The following is a 24,705-nucleotide window of genomic DNA, read 5'->3' on the forward strand; positions in this document are numbered from 1 at the left end:
AGGACAGGCTCCAAATCTACACAGAGAAATCTTTTCTAGAGGGCTGGAGAGATGGCTCAGCGGTTAAGAGCATTGACTGCTCTTCCAAAGGTCCTGAGTTCAATTCCCAGCAACCACATGGTGGCTCATAACCATCTGTAATGAGGTTTGGTGCCCTCTTCTGGCCTTCAGGCATATATACAGACAGAATATTGCATATATAATAAATCAATAAATATATATATAAAAAAAGAAAATCTTAAAAAAAAAGAAAAAGAAAAGAAATCTTTTCTAGAAAAAATAAAAACCACAAAAACCAAAATACCCACCCCCATGAAAGAGAAGCCACCCTGGTGCCCATGATCTTGGCATTTACTAATCAAAACTTTCTGATTACAACACCCTTTGAAGGAATAGCCTATGGTCCAACCTCTGGGGCTTCCAATCGTCTATGATTCAACAGGTGTGACACAGGAGGGCTTCATTACAAGGTGACCCAGCCAAGAAGCACAACAGCACATCTGGCTGGACCCAGAAGGGCCCTGGGTCTGGCTGCAGGGAAGTTAGAGCTGGGGACTGGGGGCTGGGCAAGAGTTTGAGTGGTTAGAGACTCTGGTCATCTCTTTAAAACAAAACAACCTGCTTTCCAGCCCAGGGAGCTGTCCTGTCCCCAGGCTAGAGTTAGGACTAGGCCGGGACAAACCTAGGAAGCACAGGGTATAAGCCAGGCCTGCCCTCGGGAACTTCCAGACCAGTCAAGCCACCTGATAGCCTGACCAGCCCTGAACACGAAGGCAGAAGGACCATGGAGTTCAGAAACCTCCCTAGAGGCAAGAAGATGGCACCTGGAGCCAAGTGCTCACTGACCTAGCGGGAGTGTGCCCATTGCCAAGTCAGAGAAAACTGAATCACAAGAATGTTCTGGAGCTGGACAGTGGTGGTGCATGCCTTTAATTCTAGCACTCAGGAGGCAGAGGCAAGCAGATCTTTGTGAGTTCGAGGCCAGTCTGGTCAACAGAGTGAGTTCCACGACAGACTCCAAAGTTACTCGGAGAAACGCTGTCTCAAAAAAATTAAATTAAAAAAAAAAAAAAAAAGAATGTTCTGGGTAGGACCTGGATGGTGGGAAAGAAAAGGGGCCGAGATCAGTAGCTAAACATTCCAAGTCTCACATCAGGAGCCCAGGTCTATGCCACTCTGGTGTCTCCATCAGTGTACCCCAAGGTTGGGCCCCTCTCAAGGGGTCTTCTGCCATTTCTTTTCCAAACACTGGTCAGCAGCCTTCCAACTGGAAAAAAAGAGGTCGGGAAGGAACCTGGCCTGCCATCTCCTGTCACGCAGAGCCAGGATTCCAGGGAGGGGCGCTGTTCTAGCCATCTGCTCTGGCCCTAGCAGCACTAGCTGCTGGGACCCCTGGGGCTCCTCCCAGCTTCAATAGGACTTCCTGAATGAATAAAGGGGCTGCCTGCTCCCAGCGAGTGCCCGAGTGCCTACCGGGCGCCAGGCCTGTGCTGGGAGTAGGGTATGCAGAGGCGGCTGTCTTTGAGAAGCTCAGCGGCTGTGTACGCCCCACACAGTAGGTGCACAAGCCATCTGGTTCTGAACTGAAACTAACGGAGCAAAGTGTGGTGTGGTGCTTAGGGCTTCCTGTAGCCTCCCTCCCGCCTCCCCATGGCTGAAGGGTTCACACGGGAGACAGCTTGCTGTTGCCCACAGGCTCTCTTACCGTGTAGTAACTACCAGTTATGGACACCTACTGTATGCCCAGCGGCACGTTCCAAAGGGAAAACTTCTATCGGGTTTGGGGGTTCAGAGCAGGCACCCATACCAGTGCCTGACAAGAAGGAAGGTTAAGGAGCAGGAACATTTTCCAAGAGGGACGAGAAAGCTTTACAAATAGAGGAAACTGTCCAAACTGAGGACCCTTAAAGTGGAGGACCTCTAAGGCCAAGAAGCAGATCGGGGTATCTTGTTTACCCTGTGGTATGGGCTGATCCAGGGCATTGCCCCATCAGACCACTATACACAGTGAATGAGAACTTTTGGGGACCGGTCCAAGGACATTAGTCTCTGGTGGCCCCAAGTAGCCCAGGTTTCCCAGTCATAGTCTAGCAGGCCTGAGGGATGGCCACGGGATGGTATGGAGTAAGAAATCTCCAAGGAGCATTCCCTGGTTACTGGCCTGCACAGGTTCCTAAGGCTTGTCCCCCGCCTGTCTCTTCAAGGCACAGAGCCTTCTTTTCCCTTTAAGAGAGCAAAGGTTGTTTATGCCCAGGGCGGCGGTGGCAGGAGCGGCTTACCTGCTTCCCGCCACCCGTCGCCTCAGCGGGGCAGGGTGCGGGAAGAAGGATCCCGCACTCAACGTGCATACTGCAGAGAGACAGACCGACAGACACTCGCCAGGCGACCAGCCGGGGGTCGTTGGGGCCCGGAAGCCGCGAGAAAGCGAGACTCCAAACTTGGAGAGAGGAGTGACCTGGGGGCCGGGGGCGGAGTCGTGAGCGGGGGAGGAGAGCGCCAGCGCCAGCGCCAGCCAGAGGAGCGCGGCGGCCCAGGAAGCCAGAGCGCCGCCCACCCATCCGGGGCGAAGCGCGCGGAGAAGCAGGCTGGGCCGGGGGTTGCCAGCCTCGACCCCCCACGGTGACCCCTCGGCCCCCAGTCCGTACCCAAGATGATGAAAAGGCAGCTGCACCGCATGCGGCAGCTGGCCCACACGGGCAGCTTGGGACGGTGAGTGTCACCCCCTTCTAGCTCTGCTGTCTCCCCGCAGGACTTGAGCGGGCGCAGGAGAGTCGGGAACCGGTCAGAGAGGTCGGGGACATCTGGGCAGCGGTCCTCTAGCATGCCAGAGCCCCTACCTCGCTTCCTGGCGTCTGAAGCCACAGTGGTCGCACAGGCACTGCTGGCCTTTGAGGGGGTAAAAGGCACCTCCATTCTCGGTTGGAAAGGCTGCTGAGAGCAGAATGCGCCCTGAGCCGGAACGCGGCCCGGAGCCTCATTTGTCCTCTCTGGACAATGGGAACAATTAACCACTTCTAACTGCTGGGTTGGGGAGGAACAGAGCCAATTGGGGGCCCCAGACCCTGGGGGAAGGGACTGGCAGTGTTCTAGCCTGGGGAGGAGGGGCCTGCTCTGAGCTGGGTGTCCGTCCCCTCCCCCAGCCCAGGGGCCTCCTGCAGCAAAGTCTTGCTTCTGCTTTTCGCAGGCTCAGGTAAAGGCACCCCCGTTCTCCTCGGTCCCCAGCTCCGAGAACTAGGGGAGCGGAAGTTTGGGGAGTTTCTCGGAGCTTTTCTCTCTGCTCCTCTTCCCCAGCCTGGGAGTTCTCCATTCTTTGGGCCTTGGGAGGGAGTATCCAGAAACTTGATCCTGTCCTCCGGTGACATAGACACCTGTGTGCACCTACGAAGCCAGGCCACTATGCTCTGAACCCATGTCCCTATGTGTCCCTGGCCAGGGTCTCGGGACCTGCCCACAGCTGCAGTCCAATGTCGTGTGCCTGTGGGCCTGACCACCCCGGAGGCTAGCTTCCACACTTCCCGTTCTGGGGGCCAGCTTAGGCCTCCTCTTTCCGGGGCAGGCAAACGATTTGGGGGATGGGAAGAAGAGAAACTTTTCCTCTGTGTCCCAAAACTGAGCCCTGGGTAGCTCCCTCCTGCCCTTTCGGTGTCACGGTTCCACCCTCTCCCAGGGCACAGCCCTGGGTGGAGAAGGAAGCAGGCATGCATCCTCTAAAACCTACGGAATGTGCTCCAACTGCGGTGGGGACAGGCCACCCAGGCTTGGTGGGTCCTGGAAGGAACTGGGGCCCAGGTGCCATATGCTGGGAACCGAGGGAGGTGGTGGGTTTCCTAACCCAGACTGACTCAGCAGAAGGCCCTCTTTCCCCCACAGCACCCCAGAGACTGCCGAGTTCTTGGGTGAGGACCTGCTGCAGGTACGTGCCTGGGCGGGCTGGACTGGGAGGCAGGTCCGTGCAGGCTGTCAGTATAGAGGCTGACAGGTGGGGACAGCAGAGGAGGGCCTGGTTGAGTCATTCCCTGCTGGCCAGGGGCGCTCCAGGAGGGAAGAGAAAAGTGATTCTTGCTCTGGGGGAGACAACAGAGCAGTCACCCCTTACAATCTACAGTGTCCCCCCCTCCGCCCTCCCCTCTACCTCCCAGGTGGAGCAGCGCCTGGAACCTGCTAAGCGAGCAGCCCACAATGTTCACAAACGGCTACAGGCCTGTCTACAGGGCCAAAGCGGGGCTGACATGGACAAGCGGGTGGTAAGTGGGGGTCGCCAGGAGGAGGGAGGGGCCTGAGCGATGAGGGATGGGGTAGCAATGAGGCCCTCTGGTTCAGCTGCAGATTCTCCAGTTTGCTCCAAACCAGCACACCCCCAGGCGTTGTAGGTGGGCGGAGCGCCATGTGAGCTGGATGGAGGATGCTCACTGTTGTTACTCAACAGGCTGCGTTTATTGACTCCTGCCAGACTGTTGCTAAGACTGCCAGTGCATTGTCTCCCAAGAGCCCTGGCAAGAGTCCCTTGTACAAGTCGCTCGTGTTTAATGGGAGAACAGGACCTAAATTTACTAACCCGAGATCACATAGCTAACAAGTGGCAAAACCGACCCTGTGGTCCCTCTGGCGTGTTCTCCATAACTCCAGGTGGAAGTATGGGGATGATTAGAGATTCATGTGACTAGAGCTGGAGGCTTGGCTGAGGAAAAGCACTCGCTCTTGAAGAGACCTGGGTTGGGTTCTCCCAACTATCTAGTCCCAATCTCAGGGATTCTGACAAACCTGTCCAATGCCCTGAAGGCATCAGTCATTCTTGGGCCTGGCTGTAAGGCAATAGGCAGCCTTGGAGAGCTTGAACTAGATGGTGACCGGATTAAACCACCTACAACCCAAGGCAGGGAATGAGTTCAGGCCACCCTCCTCCCAGCCACCAGGCCAGCTCTCTTTGCTGTGGTGTGACCTTGGAACAGCTTCCAGCTCCCTTTTCCTGGGATTGATCATTCCTTCTTGCCTAGTCAAGTAACTGGAGAGGGAGGAAGGGAGAGAGGAAGGGAGAGGGGGACCCCAAGTAGGCCGGAGATCTTCACAAACACACACAAACACACGCGCGCCATCCCGTTTCCACGCTTTACCTGTGACTGTGGACTTGATTGGTTGGCTCCTCCCTCTGCTGGAGTGTGGGTGTGGCCGGGTGCTCTGGGCTCAGGTTGGGTGGAGGAGACTGGTAAACTCAGCCGGCTCACCCTGCCCTCCCTGCAGAAGAAGCTTCCTCTCATGGCTCTTTCCACCACGATGGCGGAAAGCTTCAAAGAACTGGACCCCGATTCTAGCATGGGGTGAGCATGGACGGGGGTCTGTGGGTCCCGATTCTAGCATGGGGTCAGCATGGACAGGGGTCTGTGGGTCCCGATTCTAGCATGGGGTGAGCATGAATGGGGACCTGGCCTTCACTAGATGCCAGCAAACAATGAGGGGACCATATCAGCCACAGTGTCTGCCTCAAAAGGCTGACCAAGCTGGGAGCACTGTCCAGGTCAGTAAGACCTGAGAAAGCAGGAAATGGAGCGACAGGGAACTTCACGTATTTCTAGGTGAAAGTGAGGGGCCAGGGAAGCCTTGACCTATTGTGTTCTCTGCACACAGGAAGGCCTTGGAGATGAGCTGCGCCATCCAGAACCAGCTGGCCCGAATCTTGGCTGAGTTCGAGATGACCCTGGAGAGAGATGTCCTGCAGCCTCTCAACAGGCTGAGCGAGGTGACCCTGCCGGGCAGCCCCAGCCTCCCTAACCTCCTGCTCACCCTGTCTCACCCACCCAGGCCCCTGAACCCTCCCTGTGCCTACCCTCAGGAGGAGCTGCCTGCCATCCTCAAACACAAGAAAAGCCTGCAGAAGCTGGTGTCCGACTGGAACACAATCAAGAGCAGGTGAGTACCTAAACCTAGGCCAAGACATAGTAGGGCTCTGCCGGGCCCGTTGGGTACTTGTGGCCATGCTGGTCCTTGGGAACACATGTGGGAAAGACATATATATGTGAGGGTGTGCATGTGCTCCCTTTAGGTGACCCCAAAACTAAGAAAGCCACTCGTTTCCAAGATCCTTATATGGTTGTAGGGCTCCTATTCTGCATTCTGGAGCTGGATTGCTGTGATCACCAGGAACACCACCAGAGGGAGCCCTACAGCACTTTGGCCTAGTCTGGGCAGAGGCCCAAGGAATTTCTATTTTGCCTCTATAAACCCTAGAGTCCTGTGTGATTACGTGTATGGAGGGGACACTTAGCTCTGACCATGCAATGGGGCCAGTGACCACCCACCTTGGGATCTTCCCCAGGCTCAGCCAGGCAGCCAAGAACTCAGGGAGCAGCCAAGGCCTGGGTGGCGGCCCAAGCAGTCACAGCCACACCGCCACTGCCAACAAGGTGGAGACACTGAAGGAAGAAGAGGAGGAGCTAAAGAGAAAGGTGGAACAGTGCAAGGTGAGGTCACTTGGGATCGCCACACAGGGGACAGGTGCGGGTAGCCTGTGCATTTGACAGGTGGGAGAATTAAACTCAGAGAAGGGACAAAGCTGGCCTCGGCAGCCCTGAGTTTTAGTTCCAGGCAGTTAGGGGTCAGCATCTACGTAGTGGAGCACGACCCAGAGCCCCTGCCATCCTTATCAAGTGCGTTAGCAGCTGGGATGTGGTTGTTGGGACTCTGTGTCTAGCGGGTGAATGAATGAATGAATGTGTTTGCCGAACGAATGAAGAGCATTTGTACGATGAGTGATTGTTAGAGAGAGTTAGCGTTTGCTGGATAAGTGAACGAAGCGAGTGGTGCTTGCCAAGTGGATGAATGAATGAATGAATGAATGGGTGGGTGGGTGGGTGAAGGAATGATTGCATGGTGAATACGAACAGATTGTGCTAAGGATCTGAGGACCCAATGTAAAGAACTGAAAATCGTAAAGAACAAAGTGTAGACCCTGGCCGAGCGAGAAAGCTGACTGGGACCTTCCATGTGCAGCTGTTCAGCTCTGGGCAGCTAATCTTCCAGTAGCTTCCCTGCCAGCCCCCAGCCTCACCTGCCCTCTCCCCTCTGTCTCTAAGGATGAGTACTTGGCCGACCTGTACCACTTTGCCACCAAGGAGGACTCATACGCCAACTACTTCATTCATGTGAGCCCATGACCCAGCTCCAGCTACTTGAAATCAGGGTGAATGCCACAGGGAAGGACTTCTGGGACCCCCCCACCAAGAACCCTGGGGAATTCTCCACTTCCCTCATTTCTCCGGGGGACGTCTTTTGTCCCCACAGCTCCTGGAAATTCAGGCTGATTACCATCGCAGGTCACTGACCTCACTGGACACGGCCCTAGCAGAGCTGAGGGACAACCACAGCCAATCAGGTGGGGACATGAGTAAGCCAGCCTCACACCTCCTACCATAGAATTCTTAGGGCTCTATAAAAGTTTGCTCCTTAGCCAGGCATGGTCGCTAACACCTTTAGTACTGGTACTCGGGAGGTGGAGGCAGGTGGATCTCTGAGTTCAAAGCCAGCCTAGTTTACACAGAGAGTCCCTGGACAACCCTGTCTGGAAAAACAAACAAAAATAGTTTGCTCCTTACCCAGAAGGGCAGAAGGGAGCCATGGGTGAGGTGGGAGTTGGGAGAGGACCGGATCCAGTCTTCGTAGGTGCACTTCTGCTGCTGTGGGGAAGGAAGAGGACAGGAGCCAGGAGACCTTCTAGAAGGTTGGAATCTGAACAAGGGAGGGCAGTGGAAGTGGGCAGACTCAGGAGGTAGACTAGATGGCTGTGTGTGCCACTGAAGTAGGTTGGAAGGCAGGTTCCTAGAGGTGCCCGGTCTGCCCTGGCCCTACTGCCTGGGGCAGGAAGAACCAGGCTTCTTTTTTTTTTTTTTCGAGACAGGGTTTCTCTGTGGCTTTGGAGCCTGTCCTGGAACTAGCTCTGTAGACCAGGCTGGTCTCGAACTCACAGAGATCCGCCTGCCTCTGCCTCCCGAGTGCTGGGATTAAAGGCGTGCGCCACCATCGCCCGGCCAGAACCAGGCTTCTGATGTGTTTCATTTCCACAGATCTCTCCCCTTTGATGACGGCTACCCCCATCTCCAGGGTATATGGGGTATCCCTGAGAACCCACCTGCAAGAGCTGGGTCGTGACATTGCCCTGCCCATTGAAGCCTGTGTTCTAATGCTGCTATCAGAGGGCATGCAGGAGGAGGTGAGAGCTGAGGCATGGGGTTTGGCAGGGCCGTGTGCCTCCCCCACACTGCTATCCATAGTTCCCCCTCTCAGGGGGAGGCGTAACCTCCCATTGCCAAACTGACTCTGACTCACTGATTGGCATTTCAGGGGCCTGGCGCCGTGCCACAGGTAACTGAGGTGTCCTTGCTCCACTTACTAATCCCAGTGGCCCTGGGTGTGAGTGGGGCTTCTCATTGGCTGTGTTTGGCAAAAAGTAAATGTGCTCAGAGTCACATGAGGAACCAGGGGTCCCCAGTCCAGTCCTTGTTAGATGCTGGCCCTTTCCTGAAGATAGACTGCTGGGTGAAAAACCACCCAACAAGAAGTAGATTTCAGGCTCCCCACCAATCATACTGAGACTTCTCTCCCCCCCATGAGACTTCTGTTCCTTGCTGTTCTCCCAGCCCCCGCTTCTCACACACACACACACACTCACACACATACACATACACACACACTCACTCTCACGCACACACACACATACACACACACACACTCACTCTCACACATACACACACTCTCTCTCTCTCTCTCACACACACACACACACACAGCCATTTCCCAGTCCTGCCTTGTGCTCAGAATTCCAGGCCTTGACATTGGGAGGGTGGCATAGACACCACAATGCCATCTCTGACCACCAGGGGTGTGGGACACTGAAGGCCAGCAGCCTGCTCCTGCCCCCCTCTCTGTGACACACTGTATGTCCCTTCTTGTGCCCCAGGGCCTCTTCCGTCTGGCTGCTGGGGCCTCTGTGCTGAAGCGCCTCAAGCAAACAATGGCCTCAGATCCCCACAGCCTAGAGGAGTTCTGCTCGGACCCCCATGCTGTGGCAGGTACCTGATCCACTGGGAACTCTAGGCAGAAGGTGGGACTGGGCAGAGCTGCCTAAGGTAACACTATCAGAGTTTGGCTTTAGGTCTGATACACTACCAAAGAGACACCTTGGGGCACGTAGGAGTTCGCGATGCAGATCTGTGATGAACCCTTGAAATGTATGTGCATTTATTTTTAGGACAAGCTTTTAATTACTATGCTAAAAGGGCCTGTGACCCACAGAAACTATCAGACTTAGACACGTTAATAGTTAGTGAGAATACAGCTAGAGGTTCTTTCCAAGTGGAGAGCGCTGGGTCCTCGGGCACACAGAAGGGGAGTTGGGGGTTCTGCCTTACACCTTCCCCTGGCCTTGTTTCAGGTGCTCTCAAGTCCTATCTCCGGGAGCTGCCAGAGCCCCTGATGACCTCTGACCTCTATGATGAGTGGATGAGAGCAGCCAGGTGAGGAGGTGGGATTGAGGGGTATGGGGAGGTGAAAGCGCTAAGAATGTGGCCCTGAGCTGGCTCACTGGTGAGTCTCCCTTTTCCAGCCTAAAGGAGCCTGGGGCTCGCCTGGAGGCCCTTCATGGTGTTTGCAGCCGCCTGCCCCAAGAGAACTTCAACAACCTCAGGTGAGCCCTGGCCCACCCCTGCACACCCAGCCCCGAAAAGCTCTGGTTTCGACTCTAACCCTGTGTTGTGCCTGAGCACAGAACCTCACCTGTGATGTCCTGGTCCTTTGTTTTATATTAGACTGTATCCCAGAAGACACAAATGTAGCCAGCTTGTGCCTATAGATGCCGGCACAAGGGAGGCTGAGTTTGAGGCCAGCCTGGGCTACGGAGTGAGACCCTGTCTTAAGCAAAGATAATTCGGCTGGGGATGTAGTTGTTGGTGGAGTGCTTACCTAGTATACCTACAGTGTACGAAGCCCTGGGTTTACTCCTCAGCACGCTATATAACTGCATGCCTGCAGTTAGAGAAAGCGTAAGGATCAGAACTTCAGGGTCATCTTTGGCTGTAGAGAGTTCGAGGCCAAACTGGGCTAGGAGACCTTGTCTTAAAAGACAAACAAAGAAGCCAAACCTCTTACACTTGTGAAGCTGTGTTGCCTGGCTTCAGACCCCACCCCTGCCACTCTCGGACCCTGGGCATTCAGTCTGGTGTCAGCACTGGAGACAGTCCCGACTGCCTTTGGCAGCCAGAAGATTCTCAGCTTAGCTTCTCCTCTCACGTACAGTTGACCCTCAAAAAAATAGATCAGGGAACTTAGCTGGTAAAAACGTAACCATACCGTGTGTTATCTGTTCCCCTCTGGAAACTCAAGGGTATGAAGTTCTCAGGCCTTTAAGGGCATTGGTAAGCATTTCTGACCCTCTGCCACCTACCAACCCAGGTACCTGATGAAGTTTCTGGCACTGCTGGCAGAAGAGCAAGAAGTGAACAAGATGACACCCAGCAACATCGCCATTGTCTTGGGGCCCAACCTGCTGTGGCCTCCTGAGAAAGAAGGGTGAGGGCCATGAGCACAGGAGCCTGTCCCTAGCTAGTCACCAGCCTGGTAGTGATGGGGCACCTACGTGGTGACCTGGTGTGGATTCTGGAAACCATGGAGGATGATGGAAACCTTACTCCCAGCCCTCCAGACATGGGCCTTGGAGAGCTTCTATGCATTCTAAGGGAGTTGCTGTGGGAATTAGATGGGCAATGCTTTACACACTGTAAGGTGTGGTGACTCAGGAGCATCATCATTGCGCTCCAGGCCACAGACAGATGACAAGGTGTCATCCCGTGTGCTGAACTGTGGTTGCTCAGTGGGGGCAATCAGTTCAAGAACTGTGGAGAAAGAGCCCAGAATTGATGAGTGATGTCTGTCATAGGTGACGGAGTGGGAGATGGGGAACGGGAGCTGTACGTGTGCCGTCAGCCGTGCCCAGCGGAGTCACACGATGCTAGGGTCGCTAAAACTCTTGCTTCTCTTTTGTGCCAGGGACCAGGCCCAGCTAGATGCAGCCTCGGTGTCCTCAATTCAGGTGGTGGGTGTGGTCGAGGCGCTGATACAGAGTTCAGACACCCTCTTCCCTGGAGGTGACGTCCTTTCTTCATATCATCTCTAGGCACCCCCACACCCCATTCCTGGACTCCGACCCAGTCTCAGTCCTGTTTCCCCCACAAACCCTCCTTGTGGCTTAGAAGAAGCTGCTTTTTCACACTGGGCCTCAGTTTCTCATCTGTGAAATGGGAACAGTCCTGCCTGGCCCATGGGACTGAGAAGGCCAAGAGCAAGCCCGTCATTTCAGGGAAAGCGAGTAGCCTTGGGTCAGGCTGGCGAAATCTCTGAACTTGACACCTGTTCATTCTGCCTCTAGATATCAACTTCAGTGTATCAGGCATCTTCTCAGCCCTGGCCCCCCAGGAAAAGGTCAGTAGCCAACGGACCTCTGAGGAATTGCCGCCTGCTGTACCTGTGCCAGCTGCCACCCCAGGTCCAGCCTCGATGCCCGTGAAAGAAAGGTAAGGGCTAAGTAGAATGGCTATCTTCTCCCTGGCCACGTGGACTTTCGCCTGGGGCACTGTCTCTGAGGACTTAGGGATGGAATGGCGGTATTTGCTCTGCAGATCTGGTCCCACTGGTTGGAGTAGGTGGAAGGAGCCTACCCTTAGCCTTAAACATGTTCCCTTCCTCGTAGCATGGCTATTTCTATATCACCTACTATGTGCCAGGCATTGTTCATGCCCTGGGAATTTAGGGAATTGGGAGGGGATGGTTGGGCTCTATAACTGTCCTGTATCCAATTCTCTAAGTCTATAAGGGTTTTGTGGTACCGACAAGGGCCTCAGTGGCTCACACCATGGCCATGTACTCCCTCAGATGAGGCAGACATATGCCACCCTCAACCCTTGACATGGGTGGGGCAGGGAGAGTGGCCCTGTGATGATGCCAGGCTGGATGCATGCTCTGCTGTGGGAGGAGGCAGTGTATGTGTACTGTGAAGAGCTGTAACAGTTAGGGAGGAAAGGAAGGGCGCCCTGGAATCCAGGCTCTCATGGATTATTTCCTTCAGCTCACATGCTTTCTGAATTCTGTTGGCAGAACATCCCCTAAAGATCACATGGAGGTCTGGGGGTGCACCTTACCTGGTAGAGTGCTTGCCCAGTTCCAGCCCCAGCGTTCCATAGCATGGACTTGGTGCTAACCTATAAGCTCTCACTGGAGAGGTGCAGGCAGAAGGATCAGGAGCTCAGGATCATCTTTCCTACGTGGAAAGTTCAAGGCCAGCCTGGGCTGCACAAGGCAATCTCAAAAAGAGGAAAAGACCACCTGGGACGCCAAGGCAGGGAGGTCACCTGGCATTCCACCTCTCACTCCGTGGGTTGTCCACCAGATTATAGCTCAGTCGTGGTGTTGTCCTATTTGCTCTCTGCTGCCGTGGCGAACAACTTGGGAAGAACAGGGCTTATTGGGCTTGCACCTCCAGGGAGCAGTCTGTGACAGGTCTCAAGCAGGAGCAGGGTCAGGAGAATGCTGATCACTGTCTTGCATGCCCTGACTGGTTATCAGCCAGGTTGTTTCCTTCCTTCCTTCCTTCCTTTCTTTTCTTTTTAAAAAGATTTATTTATCATGTATACAGTGTTCTGCCTGCATGTATGCCACATGCCAGAAGAGGGCGCCAGATCTCATTATATTATATATTATTATTATTATATTATATTTTATTATTATATAGTTGTGAGCCACCATGTGACTGCTGGGAATTGAACTCAGAACCTCTGGAAAAGCAGCCAGTGCTCTTAACTTCTGAGCCATCTCTCCAGCCCCAAAAGTCAAAGTCTCCTGCTCTTTGGAGCTGTTTTGTTTTCTGGTTTTTTGTTTGTTTGTTTTGTTTTGTTTTATGGGGGGCATGGTTCAAGACATTAGTTCTCTGTGTAGCCTTGACTGTCTTGGAGCTTTCTCTATAGTCCAGGCTGGCCTCGAACTTACAGAGTTCTGCCTGCCTTTGCCTCCCGAATGCTGGGATTAAAGCCTTGCACTGCCACCTCCCATCAGCCAGCTTTCTTATACAGTTCAGGACCATCAATGGTCCAGGCATTGCACAGCCCACTGTGAGCTGGGCCTTCCCCCTCAGCCAGCAACTCAGCAACTCAGCCAGTTCCCCACAGACATGGTCACAGGCCCGTCTGATTTGGTCAGTCCCTCAGTAGAGACTCCTCCTTTGCATGTGACTCTTGGTTGTGTCAAGTTAGGGCACAGACTCCTACCAATCCCAGAAGTGTCTACCAAGGGACCGAGAGTAGGACAGAGTCTCCACACGGCCATAGGCAGTAGGGAGCAAGTCCTTCTACCCACCAGTTTGGAATCATGCCCGACTCTAGAAGATTGCCAGGAGATGGCCAAGCTTGACTGTTGCCCCTCTCCTTCCCTTAACAGGACAGAGTCTGAATTGCCCAAGCCAGCTTCCCCCAAGGTCAGCAGGAGCACCACAGAAACGGCTGCTTCAGCAGAGGACATGACTCGGAGGAGTAAGTTGGGTGTGGGAGAGAAGAGCCGGAGAGCTGGCAATCCTAGTCCTCCCATGTCTTTGGACCACCAGAAAGGCCAGCAGTAGTGGAGTAAGATGCTCTGGGTTTGCAGCCTGGCACTCTGGACCCAGATTCTAGCTCTTATCCCTTGGGCAGGTGTTGCTTTTCCTCAGCACCCTCCTGTGCGGTGTGGTAGAAACTGTAATTGCCCTGACCCTGAAGAATTGCATGGCCTGGGAGCTCAGGGAGTGTGCCAGACTCCGGCACACAGAAAGGGCGAGAGAAAGCTAGCCAGTGTGAGCGTGATGGGTGTTCCAGCCCTCCAGAAGCCCAAAGAACTACAAAGCATAGGGCCAAAACTGTATTTAAGGGTAGAGGAAAGAGAGGTTTGGAAGGAGTCCTGGAGGCTCCTGACTTATATGTCAACCTGGTCCAGAATGGAGAGGTAAGAGAACAAGGATCCTTGTGGGGGCTGGATCACTGGGAGCCCCCACCACAGGCCCTGAGGACGAGGGGGTTTAGAGCTGGCTGCTTCAGTAGAGCTAGGAGAACAGCAGCAGGAGCCTGCAGACCACACAGGGACCTGGAAGACAGGGATTGCTGGAGTCACCGGACCTGGCCCTGGCAGCTGTGGGAGACTGGGGCTCTCACCCCCTCTTACCAGTGAGGAAGTGTGCCCAAGGAAGTAAATGTGTCACCCCAGACAGCCCAGTGCAGAGAGCCAGGGAGAGATTTGATCTCGACTCCACTTAGCCCCCCAGCTGCCTCACAAGGTCGAAGCTTTCCCGAGGACCTGAGGCTTCTGAGAGGCACGCAGGACCCGTGTGTTAGCAGGGACGGGTGACATTTATCTATTCAACAAATGTGTTCCCACGCTTGCTTGATACCTAGACTGTGATAACCAGTGGCCATGTTGGGTCTATGTTCGAAGGAGAGGCACAAGTAAGGGCCAAGTAAGATGAAAATGGACAAGATGGTTTCAGAGACCAGCGAAACTGGGAATGGTGACAGCGTTACCATGGTGGGGGGCTGGGGCATCTTCTGTGAGCTGAGACATTGAGGACAACAGGAGTGAAGAGACACTTAATAAATGACAAGAACCCACTGGGGAAAGTGGCCCCACCCCCACCACACAGGAGGAATGCACCCAGACACACAAACCCCTAACTTTCCTATTTCCCTTCCTCCACAGCCAAGCGCCCGGCACCAGCGCGACCTACCATGCCACCTCCCCAACCCTCCAGTGCACGCTCATCTCCTCCAGCTCCATCCCTGCCCCCTGGCTCTGGCAGCCCTGGCACTCCCCAAGCTCTGCCACGCCGTCTGGTGGGCACCAGCCTCCGGGCCCCCACCGTGCCTCCCCCATTACCCCCTGTTCCTCCACAGCCTGCCCGGCGCCAGAGCCGGCGTTTACCAGGCTCCCCCAGCCCAGCTTCCCCTGGTCTGGTCATTTCAAACATGCCTACTCAGGTGGACCAGGGAGGGGCTACAGAGGACAGGGAAGGCCCTGAGACTGTAGGTGGACATCCCACTCCCCCAGTTCTGCCACCCCAGCCCCGGCCCAGGGGCCTCACCTCAGAGACAGATTGAGCAGGCCTTCCTGCCTGAGATAGCCTCAGTGTGCCCTCCTTCCCTCTCTCTCTCCCTCTCCCTGCCTCCCTTGTCCTCTCAGGACAGCCCTTGCCCTGTGCCTGGGTGCCTGCTGGGTTGGCCCCCATGGCTAAGAGGGCTCAGGTCAGCCCTCTACTTTCTGACCTTTTCCTCTTCCACTTTGAGCTTGGGGGCTCCCACCTGACTCCCCACTCTCTGGCAGGAGTCTCAAGGGAGCTACCAAAAGGAAGGACGGACCTGCCCATTCCCTACACAACTTTTATTTTTCTCTTGCCAATGTATTTTTGTAAGGCTCGTAAATAAATTATTTTTAACGAAACTGGAGCAACTGGCTGAGCAATAGCTTTCTCTCCTGGAGAAAAAGAATAATCTGCTGGGCTCAGATGGCTCAGAGGTTAAGAGCATTGCCCGCTCTTCCAAAGGTCCTGAATTCAATTCCCAGCAACCACATGGTGGCTCACAACCATCTGTAATGGGGTCTGGTGCCCTCTTCTGGTCTGCAGGCATACACATAGACGGAATATTGTATACATTATATATATATATATATATATATATATATATATATATATATATGAATAATCTGCTTCCACAAGGAGGGGTGGGGTCATAGTTTCTGCCTCCTTCCTTTCTCGGGCCATGTGCTTGCCACTTTCTTGGAGCAGCTGGTACGGTTCCCATATAATAGTTTCTCGTCAAGGTAATGGAACCATTGCCGGTGAAGTTACTGAGGCCAGTGAGAAGAGACTGCACAGATGACAGCTAGCAAAGCCTGGGCCTGAGATGAAATATTTGAGATTAGCTCTGAAGCCTGGACTCCTTCCTCCCACCCAGGACAGTTTGCTCAGCTTCTTAGGATTGTGGGCTCCTCCTCTGAGACAGTCAAGAAGTGTCACGCTCTGTTCTGAAGACCAAAGCACTTGTTGGCACACACACGAACAGCTTTCCCACGAGCAGGGATCTGCCTTCCCATGACCTTCCTGAGTCGCTCTGTGCCAGACCCTGGGTAACGGCCCATTCAGCTCTGCCCCTGAGGAACCATTGGGAGAGGGCAGGCAGAGATGATAGACTCGGTGGATTTCCCCTGGGCTTAGCTTCGTTTTCTCTGGAGGTTGGACAGCTCTGCTTAGAACCACAGGTTGTGACAGTACAGGTCCCAAGTCATTCCCGGTCCCACACTTTGAATTACTGGTAATTCAGAGGCTCACCAGATTTAAAGGTCTCATCTACAAAATAGGTATCGAGGCCGCCAGGTCGCCCCATTAACAATATGAACAGACAACTAACGCCTTGGCAACCAAACTAATGCCCAGGATAGGTCCCACATAGACAAGTCATAAAATCAGACCTGTGGGCTCCTTTCTTAGGGCCGTGTATTACAATTCTTTAGCATTTATTTGAGTGTGTCTACACGAGGATGCGCATGTGGAGGCCAGAAAACTTGCACTAGTATGTTCTCTCCCACCGTGAGGAGCTGTCAACCTGCTGACCCTCTCACTGACCCTGCATTCGTGTTTTGAAAAGCATTTATCTAAAGCCATCGAACTGTACATTAAAGATTACACATCTTACTGAATGTAAAATTATACAAACAATCACATAAATAAAACACCAAGTTCCCCCGGGGACTCTACAGCACAGCCAGAGGGCCCCAAGAAGCACTGGCTTGGCCCAAGAGCCCAGAGTCTAAGAAGACACGGGTACTGTGGCCTGGCTCCACCACAGCCTCACGTTTCTCGGGACTCTGCTTAGAACCACAGGGGCAATGGTTCCGAGGGCAATGTCTCTCTCTCCGCCTGTTTTCCTCCTAGCAACTAGTTGGCCTATGCTTCTAATTGGCTGAGAAGCGCGCGGCGATTCGCTCCAGACCAAGGCTGGCTCCCCATGTCCCGCCCCTTTCTCCGAGCTCCTTCGGGATCGGCTCGGGCCCTCGACTAGATTTTCGTCCCCATTGGCTGAGGCGTGCGGCCGTAGCCCCGCCCTCGGCCCTTCCTGTGCGCCAATTGGCAGAGCTGACCCGTGGCCGCGGAGGGAGCGCGGCGCGCGCGCGCGAGCGGCCAGCCAGCTGCATGGCGCGCTGCGAGCGGCTGCGCGGCGCGGCTCTGCGCGACGTGCTGGGCCAGGCGCAGGGCGTCTTGTTCGACTGCGACGGGGTGCTGTGGAACGGCGAGCGCATCGTTCCGGGCGCCCCCGAGTTGCTGCAGCGGCTGGCGCGGGCGGGCAAGACCACGCTTTTCGTGAGCAACAACAGCCGGCGCGCGCGGCCCGAGCTGGCGCTGCGCTTCGCCCGCCTGGGCTTCGCGGGGCTGCGCTCTGAGCAGCTCTTCAGCTCAGCGCTGTGTGCCGCGCGTCTGCTGCGCCAGCGTCTACCCGGGCCGCCCGACGCGCCCGGCACCGTATTCGTGCTGGGTGGTGAGGGGCTGCGCGCCGAGCTGCGTGCCGCGGGGCTGCGCCTGGCGGGGGACCCCGGCGACGACGGCTCGCGCGTGCGCGCCGTGCTCGTGGGCTACGACGAGCACTTCTCCTTCTCCAGGCTGAGCGAGGCGTGCGCGCACCTGCGCGACCCCGACTGCCTGCTCGTAGCCACCGATCGTGACCCTTGGCACCCGCTCAGCGACGGAAGCCGGACCCCCGGTGAGCGTGGGGCTGGGCGCGGGGACGTGTGTGCAGGGCCCGACGTGCGTCTCACAATTCCTGCACCTGCCGCCCGTGAAGGGTAGTGGCCGAGGACCCGTTTGACAGACGAGCCAGCCGAGGCTCACTGTGGCTTAGGGAATTGCAGGTGGGATCCTAGTCTGGAACTGACCTCCTGGGCCGGTTTGTCATTAGCCCCACCCACTTTGCAGGTGGGTTTGGAGAACCGCTCTGGAAGGATGATCCGAGTGGAGAGCTGGATCCTCGCGTGCAAAGGCAGGATGGAGGCCATGTGGAGCCTGGAGGGTCGTGGAGCTTGACCTCACTTCCAGTTCTGAGCCCACTCGGTTAACCCTCTGGAGTTACATAACCTCAGAGCATCCCTGCCTGGGTGCGAGGGGCGCTCCTCATCGTGCCGGTCATTCCAGGGCCCCTGACTGGAGGTTCATGTAACCAGCCTGCCAGCCCTTTGATCGCTTTCTGAAGCCTCTTAATGCTGTTTTTAATTCTTCCTTTCCAGATTGCTCCAAAAATAAGAATGTTGGCCCATTTCTCAGTTACAGATATCGAGGCTCAGAGAGTGGAAGTGAGCTTCCAGAGCAGACACACTGAGCATAGAGTAGGGGAACCTGAACTTGGCCCTCAGAACGCCCCTCCTCCCCATCGGTCCATCAAAGGGCATTCCTGGCTGTTGTTACTGGGGATGCTCAGCCCTGCACCTAGGCCGGAGCAGTGAGGGTTGGAGTGAGGCAGCAGAGACCCTTGGGTAGTGATGAATGGGGTAAGGACAGATTCGTTACTCCTGGATGTGGCATGGGCATATCTGCCACTCTACTCTGCTGGCCTTTGGCCCAAATAGTCCTTGATGCCAGATCCTGGGAGGCAGTGGGCTTCTGCAGGGTGGCATTGCAGAAAGTGAGGTAGGCACAGCTTGGTGATGGGGCAGTGAGGCAGGTGTGTGTGGAGAGGACCTGGGGTCCTTCCTGGAGGAGTTGTGCTGCCGGGCAGGGTGACGGTGCACAAGGAGATATTGGCATCCTGTTAGGATGGTGTAGCCGAAAAAGGATGCTAGGGCCTTTCCTGGCTCCCCCTGAGACCTACTTGCCACCCAGTACATGCGCCTTCTTCCCATAAATCTGAGAGAGGTCACCGCTGCAGCCTTCCTTCCTCCACCCCGCTACCATCAAGTCAGATTTCCCTCCGCTTGGGTTGAGGCTGTGGGACAGGGCTTTTCCAGGGTCTCAGAAAGTGGTGTGAGGAGCCTGAGAGAGACTGGAGCTATACCCCAGCCTCTGCTGGACCCTTCCTGACTTATGTCTCCATACCTACCTAGCTGTGCTCACCCAACCTGCTGGTCACGCCTACTGCCTGGAGGGGGAGACAGATTAACACATATTCGCCACCACACTTGTGAGTGATGCAGCCTCCAAATCACGGGTTTTAACTGCTGGTCATGGCACACGCCTTTAATCCCAGCACTTGGGAGACAGAGGCAGGTGGATCTCTGTGAGTTTGAGGCCAGCCTGGTCTACAGAGCTAGTTCCAGAATAGCCAGAGATACACAGAGAAACCCTGTCTTTAAAAAAAAAAAAGAAAGAAAGAAAAGAAAAACAAGCCGGGCGATGGTGGCGTACACCTTTAATCCCAGCACTTGGGAGGCAGAGGCAGGTGGATCTCTGTGAGTTCGAGACCAGCCTGGTCTACAGAGCTAGTTCCAGGACAGGCTCCAAAACCACAGAGAAACCCTGTCTCGAAAAACCAAAAAAAAAAAAAAAAAGAAAAGAAAAGAAAAACAAAAACCTTGCTGGTCGTGTGCTAGTAACCCAGGAGCAGGAGGCACTATGCAAGCAGAAAAATGAATGACTGTCCCCATTAGGCATCAGATTTTGTAATAATTGAAACTGCACCCCAGTTCTCCCCCTCATCACAGACCTCTTGAAGAATATTATTGTAAGGTGTATGACTTTGGTTGTGCTGCCTTTGTTTAGCTCTGTGAAGCTGTGATTCTTGCCTATCTAAAACACCTGATGGTCCTAATAAAGAGCTGAAGGGCCAGCATCGAGGCAGGAGAGGGATAGATGGGGTTGGCAGGCATGGAGAATAAAGAGGAGGAGAAACAAGGAAGAGGGTAGGAGCAAGAGAACGAGGAGAGGAGGATGTCAGGGGTCAGCCACCCAGCCAACCACAGAGAAAGAGTGAAAATAATATATATAGAAATAAGAAAAGGAAAAAGCCCGGAAGCAAAAGGTAGTCGGGATAATTTAAGAAAAGCTGGCAAGAAACAAGCCAAATTAAGGTCGGGCATTCATAACTAAGAATAAGCCTCCGTGTATGATTTATTTGGGTGGCACCCCCTAAAAATCAAAAAAAGAGCAAAAACGTCAATACAGGCAAATGAAATTATGTGCGAGTTTACTTGAGCTAGGAAGTAGAAATGGCCACAAATACAGGAATATGCCATTGTACACAGCAGTCTTGAGTGAGGTGTTACCGTCATGGGCTTCCTACTGGGATGCTTGCCCGGCTATCATGGTGACTGCGGGGAGACTCAGTAAAGCTTAGTTGAATGACTGGCATGAGATATGAGGACCAACAGGAACCAGCTCTGTCCTGGGAGCTGGGAAAAGAACAGACTCACAAAGCTGGGGTCGATCTTTTTGTTTACTTTTGTGTTTTTGAGACAGGGTCTCAGCCTTGACATGCCTGCCAAGTGCTGGGATTAAAGGTATTGAACCACCACCCCCAGGAAGACTGGATCTAAAGGTTGCCCATACTGGCTTTGAACTCTTGATCCTCCTGCCTCAACCTCCTGTTTGGTGGGAATATGAGTATATGCCACTGTGACCAGCTTGGGCCTGTTGCATTGAGGAAAAAAACATCTGAGGTGACTCACAGAGGTCTCCCATTCTAGAAGGAACCTCTAACCAGGGACTGGGATGGTGGAGGTGCCTGATTCTTTTCTCTACCTGTTCCCTGATCTGATGGCTGGGGCAACTCCTTGTCTGAGGGCCGTGGGGCTGTGGCTCTTGCTGTCCCTACCCACTCTGAGGCTGGTGGAGTGCCATGATGTATCCGTGAGAATAGTGAGAGGAGGCCCTGAGTGTTTGGGGTCAGGCTGAAGTAAAATAAAAGATTTTAATCACGGGGAGGGCCTTGATTTATATCCCCAGAATGATATCTGATAGAAACACTCCCTTGCTGGGCGGTGGTGGCTCACACCTTTAATCCCAGCACTTGGGAGGTAGAGGCAGGCGGATCTCTGTGAGTTCGAGACCAGCTTGGTCTACAAGAGCTAGTTCCAGGACAGGCTCCAAAACCACAGAGAAACCCTGTCTCGAAAAACCAAAAAAAAGAAAAAAGAAACACTCCCTTGTTGGCTGATGTGCCAATTGCCAGAGTTACCTCAAGAACACAACAAAATTAGTGGAGGTCGCAGGTTTTTAGAAGATACTCTTTTGTAAATAATTCATCTGATTTGTTTTGTTTTTGAGACAGGGTCTCGCTGTGTATATAGCCCAGCGTGGCCTCTCACTGAGCTCCTGCTCAGGCTCCAGAATACAAGTCTTTGTGCTGCTCCCGAGTATGTTAGGTCCTTTTTTGTCACTGTGTGAGACACCGTGACCAAGGCAACTTACAGGAGAAAAGGTTTCCTTGGGCTTGTAGTTCCAGAGGTGATAGGCTTGGTGGCTAGGACAGCAGGTTGAAAGCTCACATCTTAAACTGCAAGCAGGAAACTGAGAGCGCACCCTGAGATGGTGGGAGGCTGCAGAGCCAGCCCTCCTCTGAAATTGTCCAGACACCCCCAGCTGAGGAGAAGTTCAGGTGACCCAGACTGAGGGGTAATGTCATCCAAACCACCACACTGAGGAAGCTCAGCTCTGGCCAGTTCTTTTCTTTCCCTTTTTTTGGGAGTGGGTGGGGGTAGGGGTTTGAGACAGGGTTTCTCTGTGTAGCCCTTGCTGCCCTGGAGCTCATTCTGTAGACTAAGCTTGCCTCAAACTCAGATATCCCCCTGCCTCTGCCTCTGCCTCCCAAGTGCTGGGATTAAAGGTGTGTGCCACTACCACCCGGCCCTCAGGGCAGGTTAATGTCACAACTTTCTTGTCCGTGAAATGGGCTTTCAGGGGTACACTGAGTGAGTGGTGGTGCTTCTCTTTATTATGGCTGTTGGTGTAAAGGCAGGATGTTCTGGCATGAGGACATGCCTGTGGGCAGGGATAGCAAGCTCGTGCCACCAGGATGGTGCTGGGGGTGTGGGTACCAGGACTGCTTTTCTAAACAGACCTCCCATTGTCGGGCTCCTGGGCTCCTTCCCCAGCTTTGGTTTCTTCCCATGGTCACTGGTCGCAGACATCTTCAAGCGTGTAGCTTTTTGTCTACAGCTGGAATTTTCTCTAGGGGATCATTTTCCCCTGCAGGGTTGACTGGGTCAGAGGTGTGAACGTTTCTGTGCCTTGCTGCATTCCAGGCGGGCTGTGCCAACTTTCCACGCCAGGATCGTGGCTTCTCAGAGCAGTAACCACCATGGCTCTCTAAATGCTTTTCCGTTTACAAAGTGCCTCCCTGTGAAGCCCACAGCATCCCTCCAGGGGAAGTGTTTCTTGATTCCCATCTTACCACAGTTCAGAGAAAGTCAAGGGAGACTGAAGGGCTTGCCCCCAAACACACAGCTGTCAGGCAGAACTGATGGGATAGGCCTGTTCACACATAGGCTGAGAGTATACACAGGAGGGGACGGCCATTGCTACCTTCATGTTAGACAGAGAGACTATGCACACAGCGTACCCAGAGCAGTGGTGATGGATTCTGAATTCAGGTGTCTGGCACAGGTGGCACCCAGCCTTTAGGTCAGCCTCAGCTGCCTCCCTCCTGCTGACCAAGTGTTCCCTCCCCACAGGTACCGGAAGCCTGGCTGCAGCAGTGGAGACAGCCTCAGGACGCCAGGCCCTGGTGGTGGGCAAACCCAGCCCCTACATGTTCCAGTGCATCACTGAAGACTTCAGTGTGGACCCCACCCGCACACTGATGGTGGGTGACCGCCTGGAGACCGACATCCTCTTTGGCCACCGCTGTGGCATGACCACCGTGCTCACACTCACAGGGGTCTCATGCCTCGAAGAAGCCCAGGCTTACCTAGCAGCTGGTCAGCATGACCTTGTGCCTCACTACTACGTGGAGAGCATTGCAGACTTGATGGAGGGGCTGGAGGACTGATCCCACCTTCCCCATTCCCCACTCCTATAGATGGAGGCTGCAGGCCATGAGTCACATTCGGCAACATGAGCTGCCTGGCCCAGGTGTCTACCCCAGTGAAGGGAAGCTGGAATCCAGGAAGGTTTGTGGGCCCTCATACCCCTCCCAGCAGTGACTGGACACTCTGCTGTTCAGAAGCTGTCCCTCCACATCTTGAAGGTTCACCCTGGCCTGACCCCACCAGGTAGCCTTATTTCCTGCCCTGTCACCTATCCTTCTTGAACTATATATATATGGGCCCCAAAGCCAAATGAAAATTTTCTCCAACCCTGAGTACTTAATTAAGCTCCTTCCCTTCCCTGGGAGCTGTAATGCTCTGTCCTTAGGTCCTTGTTGACCAATAACAAGCCTAGGGAACTCCAGCTATTCCTGGCCTGCACAGGCCTGTGGAAGGAAAGCTACCAGTAGTGACTGGTATGTAGTGTCTCACAGTGGGCCCTCTGGACCAAATAGGAGCTTAAAGATCACCTTGCATATCCTGGAGCCCCAGAGCACCAGTCAGAAGGCTAAGGGACATTGATTGACCTCAGGATGTCCATCAGGACAACAATGATCCACTGGCCTCTTAGATCCCAAACAGAACAATCTGCAAGTCCGCAACACAGTGGCTTTTTGATAATCCTGGGCTGACTGGATCAGCCAGGAGACCAGGTCCTAGCAAGACAGGATGATGAATGCCTGTACTTACAGCTCTTGGGAGTCTGAGGCAGAAGGATTACTGAGTTTGCTGGCCTGGGTTGTAGAGTAAGACCTCATTTCAAAAAGACCAACTTGAAAGTCAGCCTCCTCCAGGACTGATCCGTGGGCCCTCTGTGACCCTGGGTGGGATGGAGAGGCTCGCACTGTAGTACCGTCCAGTATTGATGGTTGCCACAGCTTGGGAGGGGCCCTTGTGTCCCGCCCCTTGAAGTCAGTGTTTGCTGTGCCACCTCTTCAGCTGCTCGTTCCCAGCTACTTGTTTGTTTATTTATTTATTTATTGTGTGCCAGTGAAGATGGGGGCAGGGTGGGACCTTCCCACCACCTCCACCCTTGTAAACAGTCCTTGAAATTAATAAAGTGTAAGTGGGAGTGTCTGTACCCCAGTCTGTGCAGTGGGGAGTCCTGCCCAAGCCTGAGCCTGCCTCCTTGAAGTACCGACGCCTCCCACTTTTGTGTTCTCAGCACAGATGTACTTTGACTCTTGAGCTTTTAACAACTCTGAGACCTTACGTGTCCATTTAAGTCCTTTAAAAGCCCAGTGTTGGGCTGGGGGGTTCATGCAGTTGGTAAAATGCTTACTTTACAAGCACAAGGGCCAAAATTGGCTCCCCAGAACCCACTGAAAATGCCAGGAGTGGTGGCATGTGCTTGTAATCCCAACATGGGAGGTGGAAACAGATGGATCCTTGAGCTCGTAACCCTTATAGACTACTATGGGATAGTGAGAGCCTGTCTCAAAAAGCAAAGTGCATGTTGCTGGAGGGGTGATACTGGAAGGTCTCTGGCCTCCACACACATGTGCATACACAGGAACATGCATACAGAGAGCTCAGTGCTTGTATTGCTCTTGGGAAATAACAGGTATGCAATGCTGAGGGCGGGGATGTGGCTCTGGGAAATCAAAGGCCTCCTGTGCCTCGGGTACCAGCACCATCCAGCACCGT

The 24,705-nt window shown here is 54.1% G+C and overlaps 2 protein-coding genes across 5 annotated transcripts; both read left to right on the top strand.

Moving 5' to 3' along the window:
• The first annotated feature begins 2,329 nt into the window (after positions 1-2,329).
• Positions 2,330-15,487, top strand: Sh3bp1 (SH3 domain binding protein 1). 4 transcript variants are annotated; one of them, XM_041672233.1, is made up of 18 exons: positions 2,330-2,709; positions 3,853-3,913; positions 4,140-4,244; positions 5,239-5,315; positions 5,623-5,734; positions 5,828-5,904; positions 6,311-6,455; positions 7,068-7,136; positions 7,276-7,366; positions 8,055-8,200; positions 8,948-9,059; positions 9,422-9,503; positions 9,593-9,673; positions 10,438-10,554; positions 11,032-11,129; positions 11,411-11,555; positions 13,471-13,562; positions 14,755-15,487. In XM_041672233.1, exons 1-18 carry the CDS (start codon positions 2,651-2,653, stop codon positions 15,150-15,152), a joined length of 2,067 nt encoding a protein of 688 aa, XP_041528167.1. In that variant the 5' UTR covers positions 2,330-2,650; the 3' UTR covers positions 15,153-15,487. The 4 variants fall into 4 exon arrangements, with proteins under 4 accessions (XP_041528167.1, XP_041528168.1, XP_041528169.1 ...); XM_041672234.1 differs by having other exon boundaries at positions 3,871-3,913; XM_041672235.1 differs by lacking the exon at positions 5,239-5,315 and having other exon boundaries at positions 3,871-3,913.
• A 1,726-nt stretch (positions 15,488-17,213) lies between these two features.
• On the top strand, positions 17,214-24,222 carry LOC121461547 (pyridoxal phosphatase). Its single transcript, XM_041672654.1, has 2 exons — positions 17,214-17,807; positions 22,705-24,222. Exons 1-2 carry the CDS (start codon positions 17,243-17,245, stop codon positions 23,019-23,021), a joined length of 882 nt encoding a protein of 293 aa, XP_041528588.1. The 5' UTR covers positions 17,214-17,242; the 3' UTR covers positions 23,022-24,222.
• The last annotated feature ends 483 nt before the right edge of the window (positions 24,223-24,705 follow it).

This window comes from Microtus oregoni, unplaced genomic scaffold (assembly GCF_018167655.1).
Source record: "Microtus oregoni isolate MIOR12 unplaced genomic scaffold, Mior012 000022F_ref0000154, whole genome shotgun sequence".
Taxonomy (NCBI): Eukaryota; Metazoa; Chordata; class Mammalia; order Rodentia; family Cricetidae; genus Microtus; species Microtus oregoni.